The 25,013-nt window shown below is 33.7% G+C and overlaps 1 protein-coding gene across 1 annotated transcript; it reads right to left on the reverse strand.

The window, feature by feature from the left end:
* Positions 1–1,886: 1,886 nt before the first annotated feature.
* Positions 1,887–23,531, reverse strand: LOC122029752 (protein RRC1-like). The gene is made up of 18 exons (XM_042588874.1): positions 23,379–23,531; positions 23,104–23,182; positions 22,862–22,997; positions 22,675–22,720; positions 16,277–16,331; positions 15,278–15,415; positions 11,260–11,379; positions 11,009–11,174; positions 10,540–10,652; positions 10,379–10,441; positions 8,100–8,321; positions 5,937–5,995; positions 5,719–5,803; positions 5,431–5,568; positions 5,126–5,350; positions 3,333–4,108; positions 3,056–3,234; positions 1,887–2,225 (listed from the first exon to the last, which is right to left on the reverse strand). Exons 2-18 carry the CDS (start codon positions 23,167–23,169, stop codon positions 1,969–1,971), a joined length of 2,844 nt encoding a protein of 947 aa, XP_042444808.1. The 5' UTR covers positions 23,170–23,182; positions 23,379–23,531; the 3' UTR covers positions 1,887–1,968.
* Positions 23,532–25,013: the final 1,482 nt, after the last annotated feature.

Below are 25,013 nucleotides of genomic sequence, written 5' to 3' on the forward strand. Positions count from 1 at the left end.
TTATTTATTATTATTGATTTTGTTATTTTGATAGTTGTAGATGCATTGTTTTAATTCTGATAAAAAAAATACAAAGATTGTAGATTTAATTAACTAACAATAAAATATTAGAAAGACTCCGGATGATGCATATTAGTAAAACACCTTCAACATGGTATAAATATATATTTAAATGGTCAATAAATATATAATTAGAGCATATACAATTATAATAAATACGTATACTAAATAAAAAATTTTAAAAATATATATTTAAATATAAATAATAATATAATAAAAAATGAAATTCTAAACATAAAATTTTTATATAATCAACCACGTTTACTAAATTAAAAATTAATTATACTATTATTATTATTATTATTATTTAAATATTTTGTTACAAGTCACATGCTCATGATCAGTTGTCATTGTCTATGATTTAAGGAAAACAAATCTTTTGATCTTGTTTTTGAATTAGGGGATAGATCATTTATAATTACGATCAGATCGTGATCGTAATTCAATCGTAATTAGTTGTGATCCCTTCCTTAGGTTTACTGTCCCTTTCAGTTTATAGTTTGATTCGGAGCGGACGATCAGAGGTCGTCCGGAAGCCACCTCCGCTCGGCGTCCAACAACCTGACCACTTAATTACAACCGGTGGCCTTCAGGTGGCTGGAGACCGTCCATTCTAAACTAAACTATAACTTGGAAGGAATGATGAATCTAGAAAGAAATCGTAACTAATTACGATCGAATTATGATTACGATTCAATCATAATTATGAATAATATATCCCCTAATCCGTAAACAAAGGGACTAGAAGACTTGCTCTCCGATTTAAACCAATCAAGGAATGCACAAACACCGTCCAAGGACCACGCTGTGGAGCCCGATACACAGAACTTTTTGAGGTTTGATAAAGACTTGACAAATGCCCTAAAATTCAATTTGTTTTTTTTTCTTCTTCTATAATTTATTTTTCCATACAATCTGTTATTTGTCAAAGTGTCACTGTTGTTACATTATTGTCTTGTCATATTTTACAAATTAGTTTTTATTAGATAAAGAATTATCACCCATGGTTCAAATTCCACAGAAGATTTAAACTCTCGCAGCATTAGAAAGAGTCGCGCCCTTTAAGAATAACTGTTTTTGAATAATAGTCATTAAAATGAAATCTCACATATTAGAGGATTATTTGTTAAATCCAATCACCCAACCTGTCAAGTCTAGCTGCCCTTCTAACACATGGACTCACCCAATTCAGCTGACCTGATCCGTCAAGCACAAAGTTAGTTGAGCGAATTAGGTACGGACAACCATTCTTGGTAAGCAAAGAATGAATACAAATTCTATCAAACTCGAAATTTAAAAAATATAATTACGATTAAACAGAGGAATATTATTCTATAAGAATAATGTTTCAAACGTGTCAACCGACCATTGAATACTTCAACTAGATCGAAGAAACAGGTAGATCATCAAATCCTCTGCAATCATGACAAGAATATTTATAGAAAAGTCACTTCAAAGGTTCAAAGACATTACATTTAGTAAGATTGAAAAAGAGCACAAGGTCAATTGGAGAATTCTTATGTAGAGACAGATTGAACGCAATCAGTACTGGTGTTCTTTGTGAAATACATTTAACAAAGGTCCTGATTGATTGATTGATTGAAAAAACTTCAACAACAGTTGCACATGCCACAAATTTAGCTACATCCTGTCCATTCTCGACATACAAATATGTTATCCCAGTAAAGGTCTAAACTCGAAAACTTACAGGTAATGACGGGAGTAATCCTCCTAGAATCTCTAATATCGATCCAGCTAATGTTCGAAGAAACAAAAAAGCCCGCTCCACCTCCTGTGCCCCAACATATCTGCAACATAAACAGATATTTTTTTCTCTTTCCATCACAATATTGCAAGTGAGAAGAGAACAATCAGTCATCCGGAAATCAACTGCTGCATGAGAGCCAATCACTTATCATTTCTCCTCCTATCTTTCTCCCTCTCCCTTGTCTTATCACGGTTGTGATGATCATCCCTCTCTTTACTTCCGTTCTTCTCGCGTGGACCTTCCCTCCCAATCTCACTTCCAAATGACCTGTCTTTTTCACGATGCCTTTCTCGGGTTCTATCTTTCCTTTCGGGACTGATACTCCGGCTGCGACGTCGTTTCCTACTTGAATCATAGACATCATCCGATTTCTCTCTCCTTTCAGAGGATCTCCTTTCTGCAGAAAGAATAGTTTTACAGTTACTAGTGTACAAGATAAAACAAGGTGAAACTGTGTAAAAGTTGCAGAACTATTAGATGCACTATACCCTTCAGGAAAATTTTAGTGTTCCTGTAAAAGTTTGATGCTACTCTCAATTTGGCTAAAGCGCTTGTGATCTTCTCAAGATGATCATTATTTTCCAGCTTAAGTTTATCCCTTTACTCTCAAAATCACTAAAATTGAAAATTCTTAGTGAAACCGATAGATTGATATTCACAATTTTTTTCCCACAAATTAGAGACATGCAGGCATTTTGATTTGAAAATGCACAAAGTGGTGGAGGGTTAATTAGAGATGATGGAGCATTAGTCAAAAGAAAGTTTGGTAGTCAAACAAAGAATTTACCTTTTCATAACTGAATAAATATTTAAAATTAAATGACTTTCTAGATAAATTACTCTAGCACTAAAATTTATATACTGTTAAATGTTGGTTACAAGGTATCACACTACAATGATCAACAAAGATCAATAGTATAAACTAGAGAAAAAAAGGTATACTGTTAGGAAGGAAAAAAGAGAAAAAGACAGTTGCTCTCTCCATTGTACACTAAAAAAATGGACAAAATGAGTTTAGAGTAAAATTTACAATTCAAAAAGAAAAAAAAATGGAATGAACAATGGAATTTTGTTATCACTTCTGTCCAGGAAAATGATGTAGAAATTAATGGTCCTATTAACCACTCACCGGCGTAAGTTCATATCAAACTAAAGAGCTTAATAGTTTACAGAAAACATTCAGAAAAATATGATCTAGAAGAAAATACAATTTCTTAACCAGCTTACCTGATGAACTTTTCTTGCTTCCTTGATCATCTGTAGTATCAGATAAACCAAATTCGAACTCAAGTTGCCTACGATAAACTGCTACCTTCCTATCTATTTCTTCAGCACTACGGAGACCTCGTTCCTCAAGAGATTCACGGTATTCCACAACGGCAACTTCTAGACGTCGCAATTTCTGTCTGCAAGAAGAAAAAAGAAAGGATGCTATATCATTGGCAATAACATTAATTAATGATTTTAAGATCATTTTTTCTTAACAGAAGCATATACAACAGACCTCTTCTCTTCATTCAAAGAATTGTCAGGGTGAATATGGACCGCCTTGTCTGTGTCCACTTCAGCACCAGACTTGAGAAAATCCCCAGCATTCTCACTCTCAGATGAATAGCCTAAACCCAAATCAGGAGAACTCTTGTCCTCATCGCTACCCCCATCTTCTCGATTCCACTTGGAAGCTAGAACAGGATCAGATTTTGCTTTATGGTCCAGAGCTACTGCTGACTCAGTTGAACCAGAGCCTCTGTCGTGTCGTGTAGTCACTTCCCTGGCAAACGGAAGGATTGTGGGGCTCGTTTCTCTATCACTATTAGTTTCTCTTGACCCAGCATTAACATTCCGAATACTTTCATCTCGTATGTTTCTGTAGAACTGGTTTTGCCCATACTTTGTATGATCATCTTGTTCTAAGCCCCTCTCTCTTTCGGCCTCTTCTAAATTCAGCAATCTTGCAACCATCATCTCTCTTCCTCCACATAGAGATAAACCATTATGTCTGCAACGCCTCTCGAGCTCAGGAAGAGGAAGTCCCATTAGTTCTTTCGTTGCTGCTCCCTTCCCCACAGCCAAGGCAGCATCCTGGTTAGACTTACTTCCCTCATATCCTTCTTCCTGATTACCTTGGTTTTCAATCTCTGGTGCATCGCCACATAAAGAGTGAAATGGGAAAACACCTGAATTCCCAGAACGAAGAAAAGTTGCTCTCAATCCATTCAAATACGCATCGGAAAAGAGAAACCAATCAGCCCATACTTGAAGAACCTTCAGAACTCGTTCCTGTTCAGCAAAAGAAAAATGCATGACAATGCAAATAAAAGTTAAGAGGCATAAATCAGATGGCAAATTATATAGGCATGTATCCAACCCACATCAGCAACAATAACTCGTATGAATCCCAACTACATGGATTCTGCTGTATGGATATTGTTCCTTCATTGAACATGATGCAAAGCTATATCTCTTATTTAGTAATATTCAAATCACTCAGCTCACCCTTTTTACATTAACTGGGTTTGCTTTGATCTCCCTTAAGCCCATACAAGTTCAACGCTAATCAATGTATTAAGCCTAACAATAGAATCTATTAACTGTTGAACAGGTTTGTACCATTTTAAGTTACTTTCTCTCATTTACATCTGAGCTTGCACCTAATTTTTTAAGGATATTAGTATCTGTGATGGGGGAAAAGCCCAATCAAGACCTTTGTTGTTCAGAAACACCCAAGCATGACTCTCCATTTTAAAAATTCTATAATATGGCTCCAACACAATAAAATGTTTCCAGACCAAGATTCCAACTGAAAATTTGGTGTACATGATTTCCATACTAAAATGTTTTGGTTCACGTACAAGAATTTTTTTTATCCACACATTTTTCTTGTGTGTGAAATTGGAATTATCTTTTTCATGGCCTTTATGAGCTTTTCAAAGACGAGGCCTTGTTGAATATATTCACATAGTAATATCTGTAGTAGCTTTTTCCCTTTGATTTTTTTTTTTCATTTCTAGCAAATCCACACATCCATTTTAGCATTCTAACCCCTTTGTTACATAACTTTTTTTTGTTTTTATTAACTGCCCAGGGATAGATAACTTTTTTTTTGTTTTTATTAACTGCCCAGGGCTTGAATCCATAGAGTATGCTGAATCCTACCACATATGCTAAATTATTCGCACCTGTGACACCATGCATAGAGACTAATGTCACATAGGCATCCATGGGCAACTAGAACATCATGATAAGCATATGTAAACCCACATTATATATTGCTTTGATTAAAAGAAATATTATCACCTTCAAAGCTTCAGCAGTGATTCTTCCAGTAATGCTGCGATATAAGTCATTAAAGCTCTCCATTATATCAGGAAGGTTAGCTTCAAACTTTGTACGATATGCAGAAGCATTCTTAATTGGAGCGCTGCTGTTGTGGAGAATATCAGACACCAGCATAAGCCTTGCAACTTTTGTTGGTACAGGTGTTTCTTTTAAAGTCAATGATTCTGTGAGAACTTCAACTACCTGTGTTTATATACAATATATGTTAATAATTTGGTGCTTTTGATTGCTTATTAAGATATGTATTAGAGAGGATATGCTACCTCTCCAGCAGCATCAGCATTATCCAATGCAAATCCCATAGCTTCTCTAATCTGACTTCTCTCTAAGGTCAAGGCCCGCAGCATATCTTCAAACTCATCTCTTTGAGGATCTGTCAATGCCCGCTCCAAATCGACTCGCTATAAAACAAAAAAAATATTTTATTTCATAGTCCTCACAGCATTAATTAAAGGAACACCTGATGAAGCTATCTTCAAACTATGCCACATAGGACTACATAAAAAAATGGAAATTGATTTTATTCCCTTCAAACAAAAAATCTCACTTACCCTGCTTCTTCCAGCTGCAAAAGTTGAAGCAGATTCTTTATCATGTTCAGGACTTCGATTAGCTGGCAAAGAAGGGGGAACCCATCTATGGTAAAGAAGCAGCAATTTGTTATGACAGAATGTTAATCGAGACAACTTGGAAAAAGTTGTGAAACTACATAGAACTCAAAAGTAATAAGTAATAGAAATTGGCAAAACAAAGCTCCTCATATGCTCACCTCCCACTGCCAGTAATCATGATAAATGGTTCTGTTCGCCACCGCTGAAGAGTGTCACCCTGCAGTTCCGTAATAGTAGATTGCATTAGACTGAAGTCAATAGGAGTATAGGCCCCATTTTTATTCATGGGTTTGAGACAGTGGGCTCAGGTTTTACGGCTTTCACATATCTAAACAATCTTTTCCAGATAATCACTATCCACTTACAACAGATATTCCACTAATATTGCTTAATATTCACTATCAACATTACAATTTCATATTGTACTACTTTATTTGAAAATGATATTTATACAATAATTTTACAAAGGTTGAATAAATGATTAATGAGGGGCTTTCTTTATCAAGTTGAAGATATTAAAATCCTTAGAAGTTGGAACCACATAAATTTATACAGAATTGGAACAAGATAACACTTTCCCTAATAATTTATTAGTAATTTTGATTAGGTTACCTCCTCCCAAAGCAAAAAACTGTAGGATAGAACCTAATCTATACACTCTATATCTATACCAAGTAAACATAGAGCAACTTATCTTAGGGTATATTTCTTTACATTATTTTACACTGGCCAACTTCAGCATCATTTTTTGAATAGGATAGCACTTACCACTGAAATTGAAATTATTGGGATATGAACCCATCTATACTTTATCATTCAAGAAAAAAAATATGAATTCACTTTCATATGAAAACAAATGGGGGAAAGTGAATATGTCAAGGAAATGAAAAGAATTCCAGAGGTTGAGGGGTTTTTTTCAGCAAATCTAGTTGAGGATTTGAGAATAATCTACAAGAACACCACCAAGCTAGAAGACTAGTGCAATAATACATTTCCAAATTATTCCATATGCCAAATAGTAAGTTCTCAGGTCTCAGTATGTTTCAGTAATAGTATCAAGCCAGAATGATACATTAAAGTATTGACTAGTCTGGTGAACCCTGAGATACTTCAGTGTTACCAACAGTATTGCTTGACACTGAATAAGTGGAGGATAAGAGGAAGGAAATAAATAATAAATAAAACAATGGTCATTAATAAAATCATATATACTAACATAGAATTGCTAAGATTATTAAAAGTCCTGAATAAAATAAGATTATTGATTATATTAATGTTATAGGGTTTATTTGGATTCTCAACTACATCCAAATCAATTTTATCTGAAGGAAGTAGGGGTTGCAATCCCGGCTGATCAAGAAAGGATTTTTGTCTTCCCACTTGATGAGAATGAGAGAAAGAGAGAGGTGGCTCAAGGGAGGGGCAGATTGGGAGTGATAGCAAGGATAAGAGCAAGCTGCAGCGAGGATGAGCAATTCAAACTTGGATTCAAGCAAATGACGACGACTCTCTATCATGCGTATTTACTAGAATTCAAGCTAGGACTTGATAAAAGTATGGTAGATTGGCTGGGTTTTCTAAAAGTAGACAGTCTAAACATTTCAACAGATTCCATCAATTTTCTAATGATATATAAAACAAGAATAAACGCCCTTTGCCAATATGGGTCCAGTCCGTCAATTAGTTTTGATGGCGATGGATGTATGAGTTCCTATGAGTGGTCAAAAATGCGAGCGCATGTGAGAAATTAAGCATAGCCTTGAAAGGCGATGAAGACAAGAAAACATTAAGTTAAACCAAAATGGGTATGTTCAAATATCATTGACAAGTTTCATAATTAGACAAATTCAACAAAGACATATATAACCTGACCCAATTAAGCAGTCTGCAGCTCGTTGATATTGCAGCAAAGGGGTGATAACCCTCACCCCAAGACCCCTTTAGTACTGTCCCACGCGATCTGAAAGGGAGGTAAATCACGGGGGCTTTGCCCAGCATAGTGCTCGTTTGCATGAGAGGGGTGTCAAGTGACCAACGAGGCATTACGCGCACACGCTAGGGATCAACCCATGACCTATTGCGGCAGCTTGTTGATATTGATTACATTTCAGGTAGAGGACTCACACCAAAGCAATTTTACAAATGGATTCTACCAGATTTTGTTAATCAAGAAAAGAGGACTTCAAAGAAAGTTGTAGAGCAAGTTACTGAAGGATCTCTTATTCCACCAAAAACATACTCATCCAACTACTATGTCGGGATAATTTAGCTAAGTAACATAATCAAAATCTGGGTAGCCAAAGAGTAGGGAAAATATAAACCTGAGCAAAGGAGTAAAGTCTCCAGACATAGTATGTGTGTTCCTTTAATCGAAGATCAAAGAGAAAGTCAAAAAGTGCATTTCCACGGCCCCGCTCCATTACAGCTTGTTCAAAAGCACATCCACCATCAAGAACATACAATGCCATTGTGTCGATCACATGACGAAGGTGATCATCCTCAGGAGTCACAACCACAATGTCTGGAATATTTGGGGTAAGAACCTAGAATGAAAAAAAATATATATATATAATTAACATGGTTTCTTTATGAAGGGAAAACTGATAGTTTTAAGTAAGATAAGCATACTTTGATCCAACAAAAAATATTGCCAGAAAAATAATATTATCTACACATGAACTGCTAAAACAGACACAGCAGTAATTGGATAAAACAATCTGGAATATAATAGAAATATATCCAGAGGCTGTGAACCTACAAATTAGTATGTGTAAAATCCTTCAAAAGAAGGGCATTTGCCTCCTAGTAAACTACATTTCATCATTTTCATTTATCTGCAGGTCATTCTCCATCATCAATAGTATAATTGTACACTTTCGCATCCTTTAAGAATTTAATATGTTTCATCAGAAAGGTAACATAGAGAGTATAGATGGATATGGATATTTTGTTTTACAAAATTTTATTTTTTAAGTAATTTCAAGGCAGATATATGTTCCACCAACCCTGATCAGTGCTTACCTTCTACTTCTATCATAGTGATCTTGGAACAATTAAGAATACTTGAAAACAACAGCCCTGAGTACTTAAGTTGTTTTTTTCTTTTTGACAAGAAGATTATATAGAACCTTCAACTCAAAAACATCTATTAGCATTGAGTTAGATGAGGACAATAAGTCAAATTTTCACACCCATCAGGATCAGAAAATAGCCAGAAATAGTGTTGAAATTAACTGCTACTGCTGTGAAACGATCAAAGTACTTAAAAAACTTCTCAACGATATATTGGTGAAATTTAACTTCTAGAGATCGTGGTTGTATCTGCAGGCTGACTTTTATTGGATGAAAATGGCAGAAGATGATAAGTAATATGAAAATATCAAAGGAAAAGAACTCCACAATGTAAAAGTGAATTTTTTCAAGATATTGTGATTGTAACACTAAGAAGCCTTGTTGCATGAAAATGACAAAGAAGATGCGTTAAAAGTTTTGAGTCTTTGGGTCTAGATGCAATTAGAATGGATTGCATAGGAAAAGAATTTATGGTGTGTCCTACAAGAATAAGTAATCTCATAGAGATCAGTGTTGCACAGAGAACAAACCTCACAAAGAGGAAATTTATTAAGCAGAGATGAGATAAAATGATGAAATTGATCTTTTTAAAAATTCAACCCCCAAAAACCATGAAATAGATCAAATTACATAAGAAAAGAAATCCAATCAGATTAATCTTCTACCAAAATTACCCTACACTTCAAAACAAACCAATTACCAATTTAAGAATTACCTCAAATAACATAACCTCCTAAACAAGAGAAAGTACCAAACCATTACACATCTAAAACTCAATAAATACATTAAATTCCTTAATTTGCATTACTGAAGATTTAGAAGACTTTCACAATTTAGTTGTAATTTTTATAAACAGAATAAGGAATTGTTTTTAAAATGGAAATTTTATGGCTTGGTTGATCAGTAAGGAACTTTTACAAGCAGCTTTAGAGCATTCACGTCAATTTCTCTATAATATCTCTAGAATTTAGGGTAAATCACCCACTTTATTAAATTTAGACAACTATTTTTCACTGCATACTACATCAGGTACCCTAAAATTTCCATTATCTCTATTGTTTTATTGTTTTCTTCTCTCTCTTTCACTTATTTATTATTTTTTCTCTCTCCCTATGTAATATCTACTTTTCATTGCTCAATCCATTCCCTTTATTTTCTCTCTCTCCCAAATTAAATGATATTTTAATATTTAGGGAATGAATTTCATTCCCTAAATTTAGAGAAGTACTATTCATGAAATTTAAATTTAGGGAATGGATGAGGTAGCTTATGCAAAGACTTTTTTTATGTAAAATGTAAAATTTAAGATAAATTCAAAGCTGATGTGGATGCTCTTAAAAAGTTCAGCTTGAGTAGGAAATGAAGATCCAAATCTAGATTACTCCAGAAATCAAAATTCAGTTAACTTCTGCATTAACTGCAACCATAGTGTTCATAAAGCACTTAAATGACAATGAAAGCAGGATCTGAAACTAAGTTCCTAAAAAAGTGAAATTGTCAGGATAAAGTAATAGGGTAGGTTACCTACCAACTCGGAGCTTTGACTAGTAACTGGTGCACCATCAGGTCCAGATATTATAACAGTGTTGCCCTGACAACGACATAGTTAATGATCAAGAAAGCTGATGCCAGCACAAGATGCAGCTTCCTAACTGGAAGCATTATATATAAATCTTTAAGTAAAACAACCTCCTTATTTCTGATAGCCATGTGACCAGGTGGAGGAGCAGGCAGTGCCTGCGCTGGAAGAGCTACTGATTTACCCCAGCCAATCTTCAATTCATATTCATAAACCACCACTCCTGAATCACATAATTAAAAGAAATGTGAAGGAGAACAAGAAAAAATGTCTTCTACTAATTAAATTTCAGTTTTGTTATGATGAGAACAGGGCATAAATGAGTTCTAATTTTTTTTTAAAAAAAAATCATTATGCAAAATGTCTCAGTTGTAAAAAAAATACAATACAAAAAGACCATTACAAAACTGCATTTTCTAATTTAGACTATTTGATATCATATTTTTTAAAAATATTAGTGAAAAAGAATTTTACAATACATTAAGTTTGCAAGAAAGTCGAGTGTCAAAACATGCAGCAGATAAACATGGAAACAACTAGGAACAAAATTTTATTGTTAATGATTAAAGATAGTAAAACCTTGCATTTCATCTTTGGCAGCTTGTCCATCAGCTCTATTCATGAAAGCAACAAAGCCACAATTTCTCTGCCGTCTCCGTTCTTCTTCTGTTCGTGGCCACATTATTTTCACACTGGCAATGGGTCCAAACCTCCCAAATGTTCTCAAAAGAAAGTTCTCGTCCACCTAACAACATAAGCAGAGTGACAACTCTAAAACTCATGAAAATATATGTAATATTACTATTTGAAGACAGAAAAAAGATACCAACCTTGGGAGAGAGATTCCCAACATATAAATTTGTTGTTTGTGGATCTCCATCATCAAATGAACCTGGAAACTTGCCGCTAGGATCAAAATCATCTGGCAACTCATCAAAATGGCTAACGGGCTGCAGAAAATAATCAACCCAATCAAGCATGATCCCCATATACACAACACAATGTAACATGTAATATGAACTATACAAATATATGTCCAAGATTCATAATGAATCCTCCACTAGACCATCGCACCCTGTAATTATTGTTTTCTTTATATTAATCTTGACCTACACATGTTTGTGATAAATATAGAGGGAAATATACTGTGCTAGAGTTCTTTTAGTATGAAGCCTGCAGTTAACAGTGGAACAGACCCCTTTCCCTTATTACATTCTTTAAAGCAAATAAGAGAAATTTGGCTGCTTTCCTCTGCCTCCATTTTTCATTCCTCCCACTTCGCATCTCATCATTGCAAATACAGTGTAGAAGACAATTTATGATTCTATAAATAATTCACAAGAAACACAAGAGAATAATTCTCTAGATATTTATCAAAATTCAATAAAATGTTTACAAGATATACTGTTATATATCAAACAACATTATCCAATTTGGCAGACACATGACTACATGAGGGAGTTCCAAAAGGATTTATATTTGGCACGAGTCAGAAAGTTAAGAGAAATTTTTTGGCATCAATAAGCATTGGAATCATTTTGGAATGAGTTTGGTAGGAATTGGATTTGGCTTGTTAGAATTAAGATGAGCAGGTGCCTTCAAACTCGTAGTATTGTGGGAATTCCATTTTCTTTCCATGATGTATTGTGGGGCTAAGTCTCCTGCCATAGTCTCAATCAAGTGTAATGCATCTCCTTGTTGGAGAAGGATGTTGAAGATTAGAACTATTGCAGAAACACAGGTTGGTTGGATCCTGGGCAGAGGGCAATCAAAATTTTGGTATGATGGTTGGTTGGACAGTGGGTCTCCATGGCAGAGTTGTGCTGTGACTGGTTATCCAGACATATTGGTTTCAAATTTTTTGGATGATAAGGAATGGAATTGTGTTAAGCTACAGGGTGTATTGCCTACTGCGATGGTAGAAGAGATTTCTGCAGTTGCAATACAACCTGGTAGCCCAGATAGACTTGTTTGAAAATTATCGCTGGCTGGTAAATTCTCTCTGAAGTCTGCTTGGAATTACATTAGACATGTCCAACAGCCAGCCCCGATTTGGTGTGTGTGTGTTGGAGTAGTCTTTTGATTCCCAAAATTTCAATTGTTGTGTGGCGATTTTTGCAGCGTCGAATTCCTATAGATGTTATTATACAGAAACGAGGTGTTTATTTAGCTTCTGAATGCCAATGTTGTGATTCGGAGGAGTCTTAGGATCATTTATTTTGGAGCAATTGCTAAATTCTCCTTTGGAAAATTAGATGGTGGGTGTCGCATGGTCTCATGGTGGACATATTAGAGAAGTTGTACCTTTGTTAATTATTTGATTTTTGTGGGTAGCCTGAAATGATGCTAAACATTGTGGTATTAAGCCGGCTGTCCCAAAAATTATCAGGAGCATAATCCAGTATATTTTTTATGGGATGGCAACTGGTATCATTAAAAATCAGCATTGGAAAGGATGGGGGTCTGTAGCAGTTTCTTTGGGAATTCCATTACGCTTAGAGACTATTACTACAGTGTCTGTGGTTCATTGGAAAAAGCCAGCCGTTGGGTGGTATGAACTTAACACGAATGGCTGTTCTAAAGGAAACCTGGGTTCTTCTTCATTTGGTTTTATCATCCGAGATCATGATGGACATGTTATTAGGGCTAAACATGGAATTATTGGAGTGAGAGCTCAGTTGGTTGTGATTGTTAAAGGTCTGGAGTTATGTGTGGAGAACAACTACTTTCCTATTTGGTTGGAGTCAGATTCTCTGGTGGCTTTGAATATTATTCAGTCTCCCTTCGTGTGTCGGGAGTTGAGGAATCTGGTTCTTAAAATCAAATATATCATCAGAATCATCAAGTTCGCTACTCACACATTTATAGAGAAGCAAATGCTGTTGCGGACTATCTGCTAATCAGGTGTTTGAATTCTCTGAGGACAGAATTTTGTTTAAGCATAGCATTGATAGAATTCTGTTTGGCATTTGTAAGGTAGATAGGATTGGTCTACCTTATATTAGATTGTCTTGCAAATCAGTTTAATTTGGGTACTGGTTTTGAAAAACCATGTAATTGCAATTTGGAATTCTGGTTTACAGTATTCAAGCTGGGAGGTGTGATTTAATTAGTGTTTAGATTGTTTTGTGTGGATTTTTTCCTATCAGTGTATCCCTAATGTAAGTGTTTTGTTTTGAGAATGGATTTGTAGTTTATTTGTTGGTGGAGAGTAGCAACTCCAGATTTGGCAGGGGGAGCTGGTGGATTTATTGCATCACATATTGCTAGGCTTTTGAAGAGTGAAGGTCACAATATAGTGCTTCTGATTGGAAGAAGAATGAGCACAGGTCTGAGGATATGTTCTGTTATGGATTCCATCTTGTTGATTTGAGGGTCATGGATAATTGTTGAAGGTCACAAGTGCAGACCATGTTTTATTTTGCTGCTGATGTGGGAGGAATGGGCTTCTTTGTATTGTGTACTGGCTGCTGGAATTTTTGTAAAAGACTGGTTGGTGGCTACTGGATAAGTGTTTTTCTGTGCTGAGATTTCAAATTTTCCATTTGACAACTGTGCATATTGGTTTTGGATTGGTGGACTTATTTTGGAATGAGTTGTTTGCAATTGTGTATACTGACTGGGATTTCAAGTGCCTTGTTTGGTAGTTCTTGAATGGTTTTGAAGATTAGAGGAGGTCTGGTGGTTATCTTGGTTTTGGTTGTGGATGATTATGTGTTGGTGGTTTTATTGTGTGCTATGGTTTTATTGTGTGCTATCGTCAAATTGAGACTTTGCTGGTGGTGCATTTTTATTGCATTAGTCATAGTTTTCTCCATGGAAAAGGTTTTTGGGAAGTCTACTGGATTTCAATTTCTTTTGGTGTTATTGGTATTTCAATGTTCTGGTGGAGCAACTTTTTCCTGGGAATGTTTGTAATTAAGAGCATTGATTTGATGTACAGGATGAGAGCAGAGGAAATATTTTGAGGATGGTGTTTGCTTTGGTTTGGTGGTGCTTTGGTGTTGTGAAGTTTGTGCAAGACATTTGCAGATTTTTTGGGAGCTTGGATCAATTGTGGAGGTTCTTTTGAGGTTTTTGTGTTCCATATGTTAGAATTCTTTTTTGCACCAGGATAGTGGTCTTGTAAATCTTTTGAGTCTTTTTATTTTGAGATCTTGGAATGTAAGTATGGAGAGGAGTTGTCTTAGTTTGAATATTCATGTAAATCTTTGGAGTCATTGTAAAATTGTAGTATGAGGTTAGGTTTGACCCCCCTCATACTATGATTCTCTTTTCATATATGAAATTTCCTTTTGAATTAAAATAAAAAAAACTCATAGTGGCACATCATAATCTTTGAAATTAGGAAAAAAATGCAGTATGTAAAATTTAGTATCGCTTGAGCTTTTAAATAGAATGCTCTTTGATGTAATTCAAATTGAATAAAGGAGAATAAGACCATCAAGTTATCAGCTTATTTCAACTTTGTATGCCCTTTTCCACACTACTATGTAATGATTACCCATCACTCATTTTTGTGGTTCTCTACTCAAACAAACTATCTTTAGGACACTTCGATCTTCTAATTTTCAGTATGTCTGCTTCATCTTTCCCTATTATCCTATGTTGTGCTCTTATTTTTCCCTATTCTATCTCCTCCAGCCTAGCCTTGCTTTTGTCTCTCTGCTTGACCTATACCTAGATTACTGCTTTCTAGAATTACTATTAGCTCATGAAAAAAATGAGGAAAAAAATGCTTCTAACGTACAAATGTTTTCCCCCAACTTTTTCTCATTTTACCACAAAGAAAAATGCCAGTGTATTCACTTTGCACTTTCTAGAGAAATATTTCTCATAAGTACTTACAGCAGTAGTATCTGTATGCCGCCCTTCACGCTCTTGATTCCGCTTCTCCCTTAGTTCTTGCTCAAACTTCAGCTCCTCCAAAAACTTATCAATATGACGTGTTTTCCCCTTCTCTTTCTCCCTAGGTTTCTCATCATCCTTCAGAAAATAACAAAGACGACATCAGAGAAACAATTCAAAAGACAACTTGCAAAAGCTAATAAAGCATTGAAGATTAAAAGCAACTGCTCAGTTTGGACACCTGGCTCTGGAATGCTAAGTGGAGAGACCAATAATCAAATACTCAATTTGCTACCGTATGAAACTAAAACAGCATGATAACTAATGTCAAAGACTAATTCATAGTGGCATAGAATTAAGATAACACAGAACAAGTTAGTCACATGATTATCTATCTACTTCAGAAAGGAAAGAAAAAGGAGTAAAGCTAGATTATCAATTTAATTGTCCAGCAAAAGAAAACAAGGAATAAAGTTAACTAAATCAGATCAATTTAGCCTGAAAACTTTAACAATGATGCATCAAAATCGCAAGCTAAGCCAATACAAGCATCAAAAATATCTTGTTATCCTTTATTCACCAGCTTTTCTAGAAAAAAAAATAAAACATCAAGATTTAAGCAGGAGTATGTCTGTCGCTGAAGAACTAAGTCCACACAAGCAGTCTATCAATAAGTGAAAGTTTGACATCGCCATTATGCTACTCCACAAATAAAAATATTTGTGATATCCCACTAAAAATTTTTTTTCTTTGTTCAGAACTCAACACATGATGGAATCCAATGAACTAAATGGCAAAATCCAACATGTTAAACATTAAAATTTCCAGTATAATCTCTCTAACCACTTGTTTTTAAGATAATAAGTGAAAGATATGATGTTCCTCACAGAAGCTACAATCTTATCGGTAAAACCAGCATTGTAAAAACTGTCATTATGAAATGGCAAAAGAATTTGGAGATTCATTGTCCTGAAACTATGTCTGCCAACTCATACTAACCTTTTTCTCAAGTTCTCTTCCATGAGACGGAGGTGGCAGAAAAGATGGCACATACCTGTCAAAGAATAATGACATCAAGAATACACTTGGTACACAACTATAGGTCACCTTGTACAATGTGATGACAAGAACTTAGCAATGCCACACAATAAACATACATACAATGTCATCCTTTAAAGTTGTAAACGCTATAGAACGTAGATAATCATTAGTTTAGAAAGGTTTGTGGCCATGCTCAATTAGTGTCGTATTCATATATTTCTGATATGTCATGAAAAGGAAGCAGTTGGAATCAAAGAGAGGGAGACAAAGTGATGATGGATACCTTTTTCTCTTGTATCTTCTGACGTAACTTTTCCCTTATGCTTTTATATTTCTATAAACCTATCTTATTTTTGAATCTTAAGGGGATGCTGTTCCCAAAGAACTAAATTATCCTACCTCAAAAACCCACTTAAGATCCTATCAGTAGGATGAGGGCAACCAAGACCAAGACCCAATTGGATAAGTCACTTACTGTATGTCCAAGGTGGTCCAGTACAACCATATCCATCTGTCATCCGAGACTTGATGCAAAATCGGGTTATGGCCACGTGAATGCAATTAAAGGTCAATGAATGATACTAAATGAAGACATCAAGGGGTTGAGATGCAATAGCTAAATGTATTGATTTGAATGCATTATTTGATAATTCTAATATTAGAAAAAGAAAAAAAATCATTTAAATTTGATTCAGTATAGAAGCTGGACCTACCCTTATTTCCACACAACTAAGGGGCAACAACTCTGACCTTTCTTCCTCTTTTGTACATTTCTTACTCTCTCTCTGTCTTCCCCACTTCCTCATCTAGTTTAGTTTCTTAAGCAGATTCAGCATTCAGCAATTCATCTCAGCTTAGTTTTAAATCTCTTCTGTTTGCTGATTACTTTGGTATACATGTTTCAGATGGTTCCACCAAGCTAATGTCTAGTATAGTAGTATGCATGAACATAAACAATTTAGAAGTAAACAATTCTACCTATAACACTGGTGAGTATTTGTGCTTTATGACAGCGACTTTTTTGAGTCCATTGTTGTTGATTGTGAGCCATACCATCTAGGATAAAATTTGATCTAATATATGTTGAATGTAACTCCGCCCATGATGAGGCCGGTCACAAGCCCGGATAAAGGAAGAGGGTTGCGTTAGATTGTTGGCCAATGTTAAAACTATGACAAATGTTTAATGAATTGATCCATTAAACTATTGTGCTAATACTAGATTGTTCCTCGGAAAGAACGCGTTGCAGGATCCAATTGTAATGTCTCGACAATGACCGTTACATCTCGAGAACTCGGGTGCAGTGCTAAATATGTAAGAGTTCGCGTTGCAAAATTCGACTGTAACGCATCGACAAGGACCGCTACATCTCCATAAGAACTTGAGTGTAGTGTTAAATAAGCAAGAGTTCTCACACCATAGGTTGCATAAAAACAAATATGATAGGAAAACTAATAATCTAAAATTTGGAATATGGAATGTAAGAACCCTCACTGGTAAATTAATAGAGATAGTAGATACGATGATTAGAAGAAGAATTAGTAGTTTGTGTGTACAAGAGACAAAATAGGTAAGTGAGAAAATAAAGGTGATAGATTACTCGGATTTTAAGATATGGTATACAGAAAAGAATAAAATAAGAAATTGAGTGAGTATTGTTGTAGATAGTTCGTTAAAGGATGAAGTTGTAGTAGTAGTTAGAAAAAGAGATCAAATTATAACCCTTATAGTGGCGAAAGAAACAATGAATACAATTAGCGTATATGTACTGTAAGTAGGATTAGATGAAGCTATCAAATTAAGATTTTGGGAAGGCTTAGATGAAGTATTACAAAACATTTCGCCAAATAAAACGATTTTAATAGAGGTGATCTAAATAAACATGTCGGAGTGAAAAATAAAAAATATGAGAGGGTAATGGATTTAGAACGAGAAATAAAGGGAAAACTATATTAGATTTTACGATAGCACCTTATATTAGCTAATACATTTTTTAAGAAAAGAGTAGAATACTTAGTCACGTTCAAAAGCGAGAATAATAAAACGCAAATTAACTTTCTTATGATTAGGAAGAAGGATAGAAAAATTTGTAAAGATTACCTCGTATAGGTTAATAGTATTGGATATACACCTCAAGCATAATATCAATCAAAAAAGAAAATATATACGATTGATAGAATTAAATAGTGAAAATTAAAGGATGAGAAGTAAAATATATTTAAATAGAAGGTAAGAGGTGAATGTTGGGTTGCAAGGTTGCAAACATAGTCCCACATTAAAAACACATAGGAAAGATCATGGGTTTATAAGAGAAAAAGATATCTCCATTGGGATGAGGCCTTTTGAGTAGAGCCCAAGAGCAAAACCATGAGAGCTTAGGCCCAAAGTGGACAATATCATACTATTGTGGAGATATCTAAATTCTTTTCGATCCGTGAAATATATGATGACTTTAATACGACATGGGATAAGATGCTATCAAAGTTAAAAATAATAGCTAAGAGTATGTTCGATGAGTCAAATAGACATGCACCATTAAATAAGGAATCTTGATGGTGGAATAAGAAAATACAAAAGCAAGTGAAGAACAAACAAACAACTTATAAGGAATATATATTTATAAGAACGAGAAAAAAATTTTAAAAAAATATACAATAGTGAATAAAGAGACTAAGAAAGTAGTGAATGAAGCAAACAATAAAACTTTTGAACGATTACATCAAAAATTGGATACAAAAGAAGAGAAAAGAGACATTTATAAAATAGTTAAAATGAGAGAAAGGAAGACAAGAAATTTTATTCAAATAAAATATACTAAAGATAAATATAATAAAATACTAGTAAGCAATGGAGAAATAAAAGAACGGTGGGAGAGGTATTTTCATCAACATTTTAATAAAAATTTAGGTGATCAACTTAACTTAGGTAATTTAAATAGGTTAATAAGTATAGAAATTTAAATTTTTATCGTGGAATTCAAACTTCCGAAGTAGAACAAGTTTTAAATAGAATACGCAATGGAAAAGTCATTGGCCCAGATGATATTCCGATAGATGTATGGAAGTGCATAGGGAAATAAGGTATTAAATGACTTACAAAATTATTTAACATGATATTGAAAATGAAAAAAAATACCTAAGGGTAAGTGCTCTAGTTCCCTTATATAAGAATAAGGGAGACATACAAAATTGTACAAATTATAGGGATATTAAAAATGAGTCATACCATGAAACTTTGGGAAAAAGTAATAAAAAAAAATTAAGGAGGCCGCAGTGATCAAAAATCAATTTAGGTTCATGTCTGGATGGTTAACAATAGAAATTATACATCTTCTTAAACAAAAATATTAGAAGCAAAAATAAGATCTACATATAGTATTAGAAAAAGCTTATGATAGAGTCCGAGAAATTATATGAAAAATTATAGAAAAGAGTGGTGTTAGTATAAAGAGTAAAGGCTTCAAGCGGAGTAACTGAAATATTTCTAATAAAGACAGAGTTACATCAAGAACGTCGAGTGTTTTATGTGATCTAAAATACCTCTAAAACTTAAAGAAAAGTTTTACAAAATCGTAGTTAGACCTGCTATGTTATATGGAACTAAATGTTGGGTTATGAAGCACATGAGCAGAAGATGAGAGTTGTAGAGATGAGGATGTTAAGGTAGATGTGTAAACATACAAGGACGGACAAAATAAGAAATGAGAGCACGAGAGGGAAAGTCGAAGTTACATCTATTAAAGGAAAACCAAGACATGTTTAAGATAGTACAGGCATGTACTTAGATGACCAATTAATTATCCAGTTAGGCGATTCTCATAGCCCATGACTAAATTTTATATATGTAGATTGAATGACTATACTAAGATACAATCTTTGTTGAATATCCAGTTTTGATATTTTTTCTAGTATTGAATGCCAAAGAAAACATCAGTGATACACTTTGTTAGTCATAATATCATAAAACGCTAGCACACATATGATTTTAAGTTATTTTTAATATGGATAACATGTGCACCTGCCAACCAAATTTGTAAAGTAAGGCAACAGATAGTGCGCATATGAAAATTTACCAAGTTGATAAATTGACATGTAATCTGGCCAAAACCACCATAACATCCAATGTTAGGTTTTTGGCAATCAACAACATTGCGACATAAAAGCATTTTGATTGACATAGCAGCCATGAAATTTGAATAAATGTCAGTTATTAATCATCTAATAATCTATATTTGATCCAATAACATGGACTCAAATCTAGAAATTTGTATCAGGCATTGCAAGTTAAAGCTAGAGCCAACTACTCAAAATATTAAACATTTGCATAGTCGTAGAAATTGGAATTGATACTGGAATTGGGATCAGATGGTCAAAGGGCAATCAACAACATTGCGACATAAAAGCATTTTGATTGACATAGCAGCCATGAAATTTGAATAAATGTCAGTTATTAATCATCTAATAATCTATATTTGATCCAATAACATGGACTCAAATCTAGAAATTTGTATCAGGCATTGCAAGTTAAAGCTAGAGCCAACTACTCAAAATATTAAACATTTGCATAGTCGTAGAAATTGGAATTGATACTGGAATTGGGATCAGATGGTCAAAGATTCTAAGTATTTGTTGCATAGGATAGGTAGTATCAGCCAAATCGGATGGAAAAAAAACTTTTTTAAAAAAAAATTGAGAAATATAATAAAATTATTTCTTATGCAAGATTATAATAGATGTTCAAAAATTTTAAGACGCATGCATATTATATCTCATTACATTTGCAACTATTAAAATATATGTTTATCAATAGAAATTATTAAATAAAGTTATGTTATGATAAATAATAAAATCATATTTTTGGTATAGAATATAAGTTACTCAATCACACTAGATTGTTAAAATATCCGTGAATAAAATTGTTGTTATATAATATTACCTTTGGTTGGGTGACTTGGGTCCTTAACACAGTAGCATCAATTTTTAGTTGAACATCAATTTTAGGATCATTATTAATTGAAAAGGATTATTGCACTCTCATGATCAACAATACCCTCTCTTGATCCACAATAGTGTCGATCATAAAGTAAACAAGAGAAAGATGAGTGAAACATTGAGTAAAAAATGATGGCAAGGTTGAATGGGTTATCCTTAATCTTATGTTGAATCTCGAGTTGTGGCAACACTTGGCAACTTGCAAGGTGATGATAATTCAATCTCCTTCCAGTGCGAGTTAAACAAGCAATGATTGAACGGAAGGCTAGATCACTTAGGTTTTTCAAAATCATATCAATTTTATATTCATTGTCCTTGTCAATTTGTCAAATTTCAATGAATTCCATCAATTTATAACATAATCTAAATAATTTTTTGCTATGTTCCATGAATTTTTTTTTTTACACTTCTCCACTATTTTTGTAGATTGGTTTATTCATGGCCATTTACTTCTTGGCCATGTCAAAGTTCATATGTCATATAACAGTTCTCTTTTTCTTCTCGACATGGTATCAGAGTGGGATATTCTTAGGTTAAATTTGAAAAAAAAAAAAAAAACAAAAGGACTATCAAGGATTTCATGTTACAATGTTTTGACCCTCTCAACTAGTTCAAAACAAAGTTTTTAAACTATAATCTAATGGTTCTATTATTGTAACACATCAATGACTATATGTCCAACAAAATTGTAACTCAAAAAAATAAATCAATAAATAATAATCTTCATGCCAAAAAATTGTTTTTAAAAGGAATTACAGAATAGGAATTGAAATATAACAGTGTGCAAAGTTTATTGGAAGGTAGAGAATTATAATTCAAAGTGATAATGTAAATTAGTCTATTCCGTCATTAACTATAAAATATAGCCAGAGAGTTGATGACTGCCATATTTTATAGAAACCTAAAGTCAATTAACCAGAAACCAATTGGGAAGATTTACTCAAAGATCATCTAGCTACATAGAGCCAACTGATGTGGAGGATTAAAAACCAGATCAATATGGAGATAGAGGCAAGTAGATCAGCTCTAAAAGAGCATCTTCGTATCAAACCACAAATAATCAGAGTCTATAACTAGAGAGAGTTTGAGCTACAAAAAGAAACAACCATGTCCACATAGGATGTTTAAGAATCACAAAGGTAATAACCTCAGGAGCAGTTTACTTTTAGAAACAATATGTTAAATAGATGATAGAAATTCAAGCACCAAATATCTTTAACTCCACATGGTAGAGTCTTACTGAAAAGTGGCACATAGTCAGCTTCCAATGGTGGACTGATCAAATTATGAGTATTTTTTATTATAAGGATGGAATATGGCTAACACCAAGATTCCATCTTTTGAAAATCAAATACATTCGTTTACCTACTTCCCTTCTTTGGAACAGATACCCCATCTTTGGACTTTCCACCTGCGATTGCCGAACGCATCAAAAGGCCAACCCTTTTATTAATTTGCACTTTAATAATAAGAAAATGCATGCATCCAAAAACTATGAGAAGGTGCGTGTTTAAAGATCAAAAGAGAAAAATATCACCCTCTGAAAACTAACCTTCTGAATTGGCCTTAAGCCTGTCATTGGGATCAATGACTCCTCCTCTGACAAAAGTCTTCGAACCTGGAGCATTATCACCCTTAAAGGACTCTACGAATTCGGCATAAACACGTGCAGCTTCATCGTCTTCTCTCTTTATTATCCCCGCACAATTAAGAAAGTGAAATCATGATTAAGGAGCTTTTCACCCTCTCACTGCCTAACAAATACGACTGTAAAATAAATGAACCACTGCTTACCTTCTTCCTTGCTTCCTCAGCTTCCCTGTGTCTATGGAACGGGATTTTCTTCTGGGAAGATCCCATATTCTCGTCAAATCTAACGGTGAAAATGGTAAGCAAGATCAAGATTTTATATTGCCGCGTCGAACAACAATTAACAAATGAAAACAAAAATAAACATTGTGGTTTCTCAAGGCAAAAGTACCAGAAAAACAGTCGACGATTAACAAAGGTTTAGTGCAGCTACTACCCTAGAGAAGAACCCTAAAGCAAGAAGGAAGAGGTGGGATCACCTGAGAAGGAATATCCGATTCGGGTGGACCCAAATCCGAAGATTACGTTCGCCAAGCACGGTTACGGCGACGGCGACGGTGGCGACGGAGACGGCCGCCGAAGGGGAAAGGGAAGCGGAATCAGGCGAGGGCTTTGGGGTCGCGAACGAAGTCCTTATTTAGCTTTGGAGTGTAAATGAGAAATTTTTAATTGGCCCCTTGAATTATTACCGTTTTATTTTACCCCTTAAAATATTACATTTCATTTTAAAGTATTATATTTACCTTCGTAATTTATAAAATAGAAGTAATAGTAATTTTAAAGTCATTCTTCACTTGACAATAAGCAAGTTAATTGTATATTTAAATATGATATTTAATAATCAATCTTTTAATTAATTTTTAAAATATGTATTATATGAGGTGTTCTTTTAAAAATTTGCTATATATTTTTAAATAAAGTATTTTATAACATTTTTATTTAACAAAATTGAGTTGAAACGTCAATCAATTATTTAATTATATTGATGGGCAAAATAAAAAAAAATCTCATAATTTTTGTTTTTTCTATATCATCGGAGAATCAAAGGGCATTTTAGCCACTAACCCCTATGAAATGAGATAATTACTTTGGAGCTCTATCCACGCATATTAAATCCTTATTGATTGCATGTGTTATAATGGTTTTTTATATTTATTATAATGTGAATTATAAATGAACATATTGACCTGTGTTATGATAGTTATGAAATTATAATTGTTATAATACGAACAGTAAATAAAATGATTTAATTTGCATTGTAACAATATATTGTATCTCCTATAACATAAATATTTTTTTTAATAAATTAAGTATATACATTATAATAATTATGGAACTATAGTTGTTATAAAGTGACTGATCAATTTAGAATTTAATATATGTACGGTAAAAAATAATATTGAATAATATACTTAGAGTAGTTGTGTTATTTTACACTGGAGGTGAGTGGGTGGAATGCCTTTTTCATAAAATAAAATTTAAAAAAAGAATTATTATAATTAAAAAAATTAAAGGTGCTCTTTTTTATTTTTTACCCTCTATCATTTTATTTAAAGCTCAATAATTCATCGTTGCCTCGGGTCATGATGATGCGATGATAAAAAATAATATGGATTCTCATACAACAAAGGTTTAAAATTTCTCACAAGGCATATTATACACTTACAATATTAGAACTATTCATGATATTAGATTATCCATCAAAATTCATCACTACTTCTCGAATTTATTCCGATACTAATAAGAAACTTCCATGAAATAGTGTAGATCATATTTAGAATTAGTCGGTAAGCTAAACACCTGAATTATAAAAATATATATACAATACATATCATTACTATCATTTCTGTTATCATTTGATTATTCAGTATGAGCATGCATCTCATAATGAATATTTTAATAAAGAGTTGCTTGCGAACCAATAACATATTCGAGTTTGTACTCAATTTTATTATAAATGATCAATTAAAAAAACACTTCTGTATTTTTATAATCATTAGAATATTTTTCATATTTTTGAGAATTTGTAATTTTCCACTGATCCCAAAACCTATTATGATTTAAAAACTTACCCCTATAAAATGATGATTTCATTCATCCCAAACCTAATATCA

Source organism: Zingiber officinale, chromosome 10B (genome assembly GCF_018446385.1).
Source record: "Zingiber officinale cultivar Zhangliang chromosome 10B, Zo_v1.1, whole genome shotgun sequence".
Taxonomy (NCBI): Eukaryota; Viridiplantae; Streptophyta; class Magnoliopsida; order Zingiberales; family Zingiberaceae; genus Zingiber; species Zingiber officinale.

What these genes read in the sequence shown, in the direction of transcription:
- LOC122029752 (XM_042588874.1), bottom strand. Translation starts at nt 23,169, where the DNA reads ATGGGATCTTCCCAGAAGAAAATCCCGTTCCATAGACACAGGGAAGCT. An exon ending in TCACTGCTGAAGCTTTGAAG is followed by an intron (nt 4,109 to 5,125) that starts GTGATAATATTT and finishes TTTGCTGAACAG; the next exon opens with GAACGAGTTCTGAAGGTTCT. An exon ending in TCTTTGAATGAAGAGAAGAG is followed by an intron (nt 3,235 to 3,332) that starts GTCTGTTGTATA and finishes TTCTTCTTGCAG; the next exon opens with ACAGAAATTGCGACGTCTAG.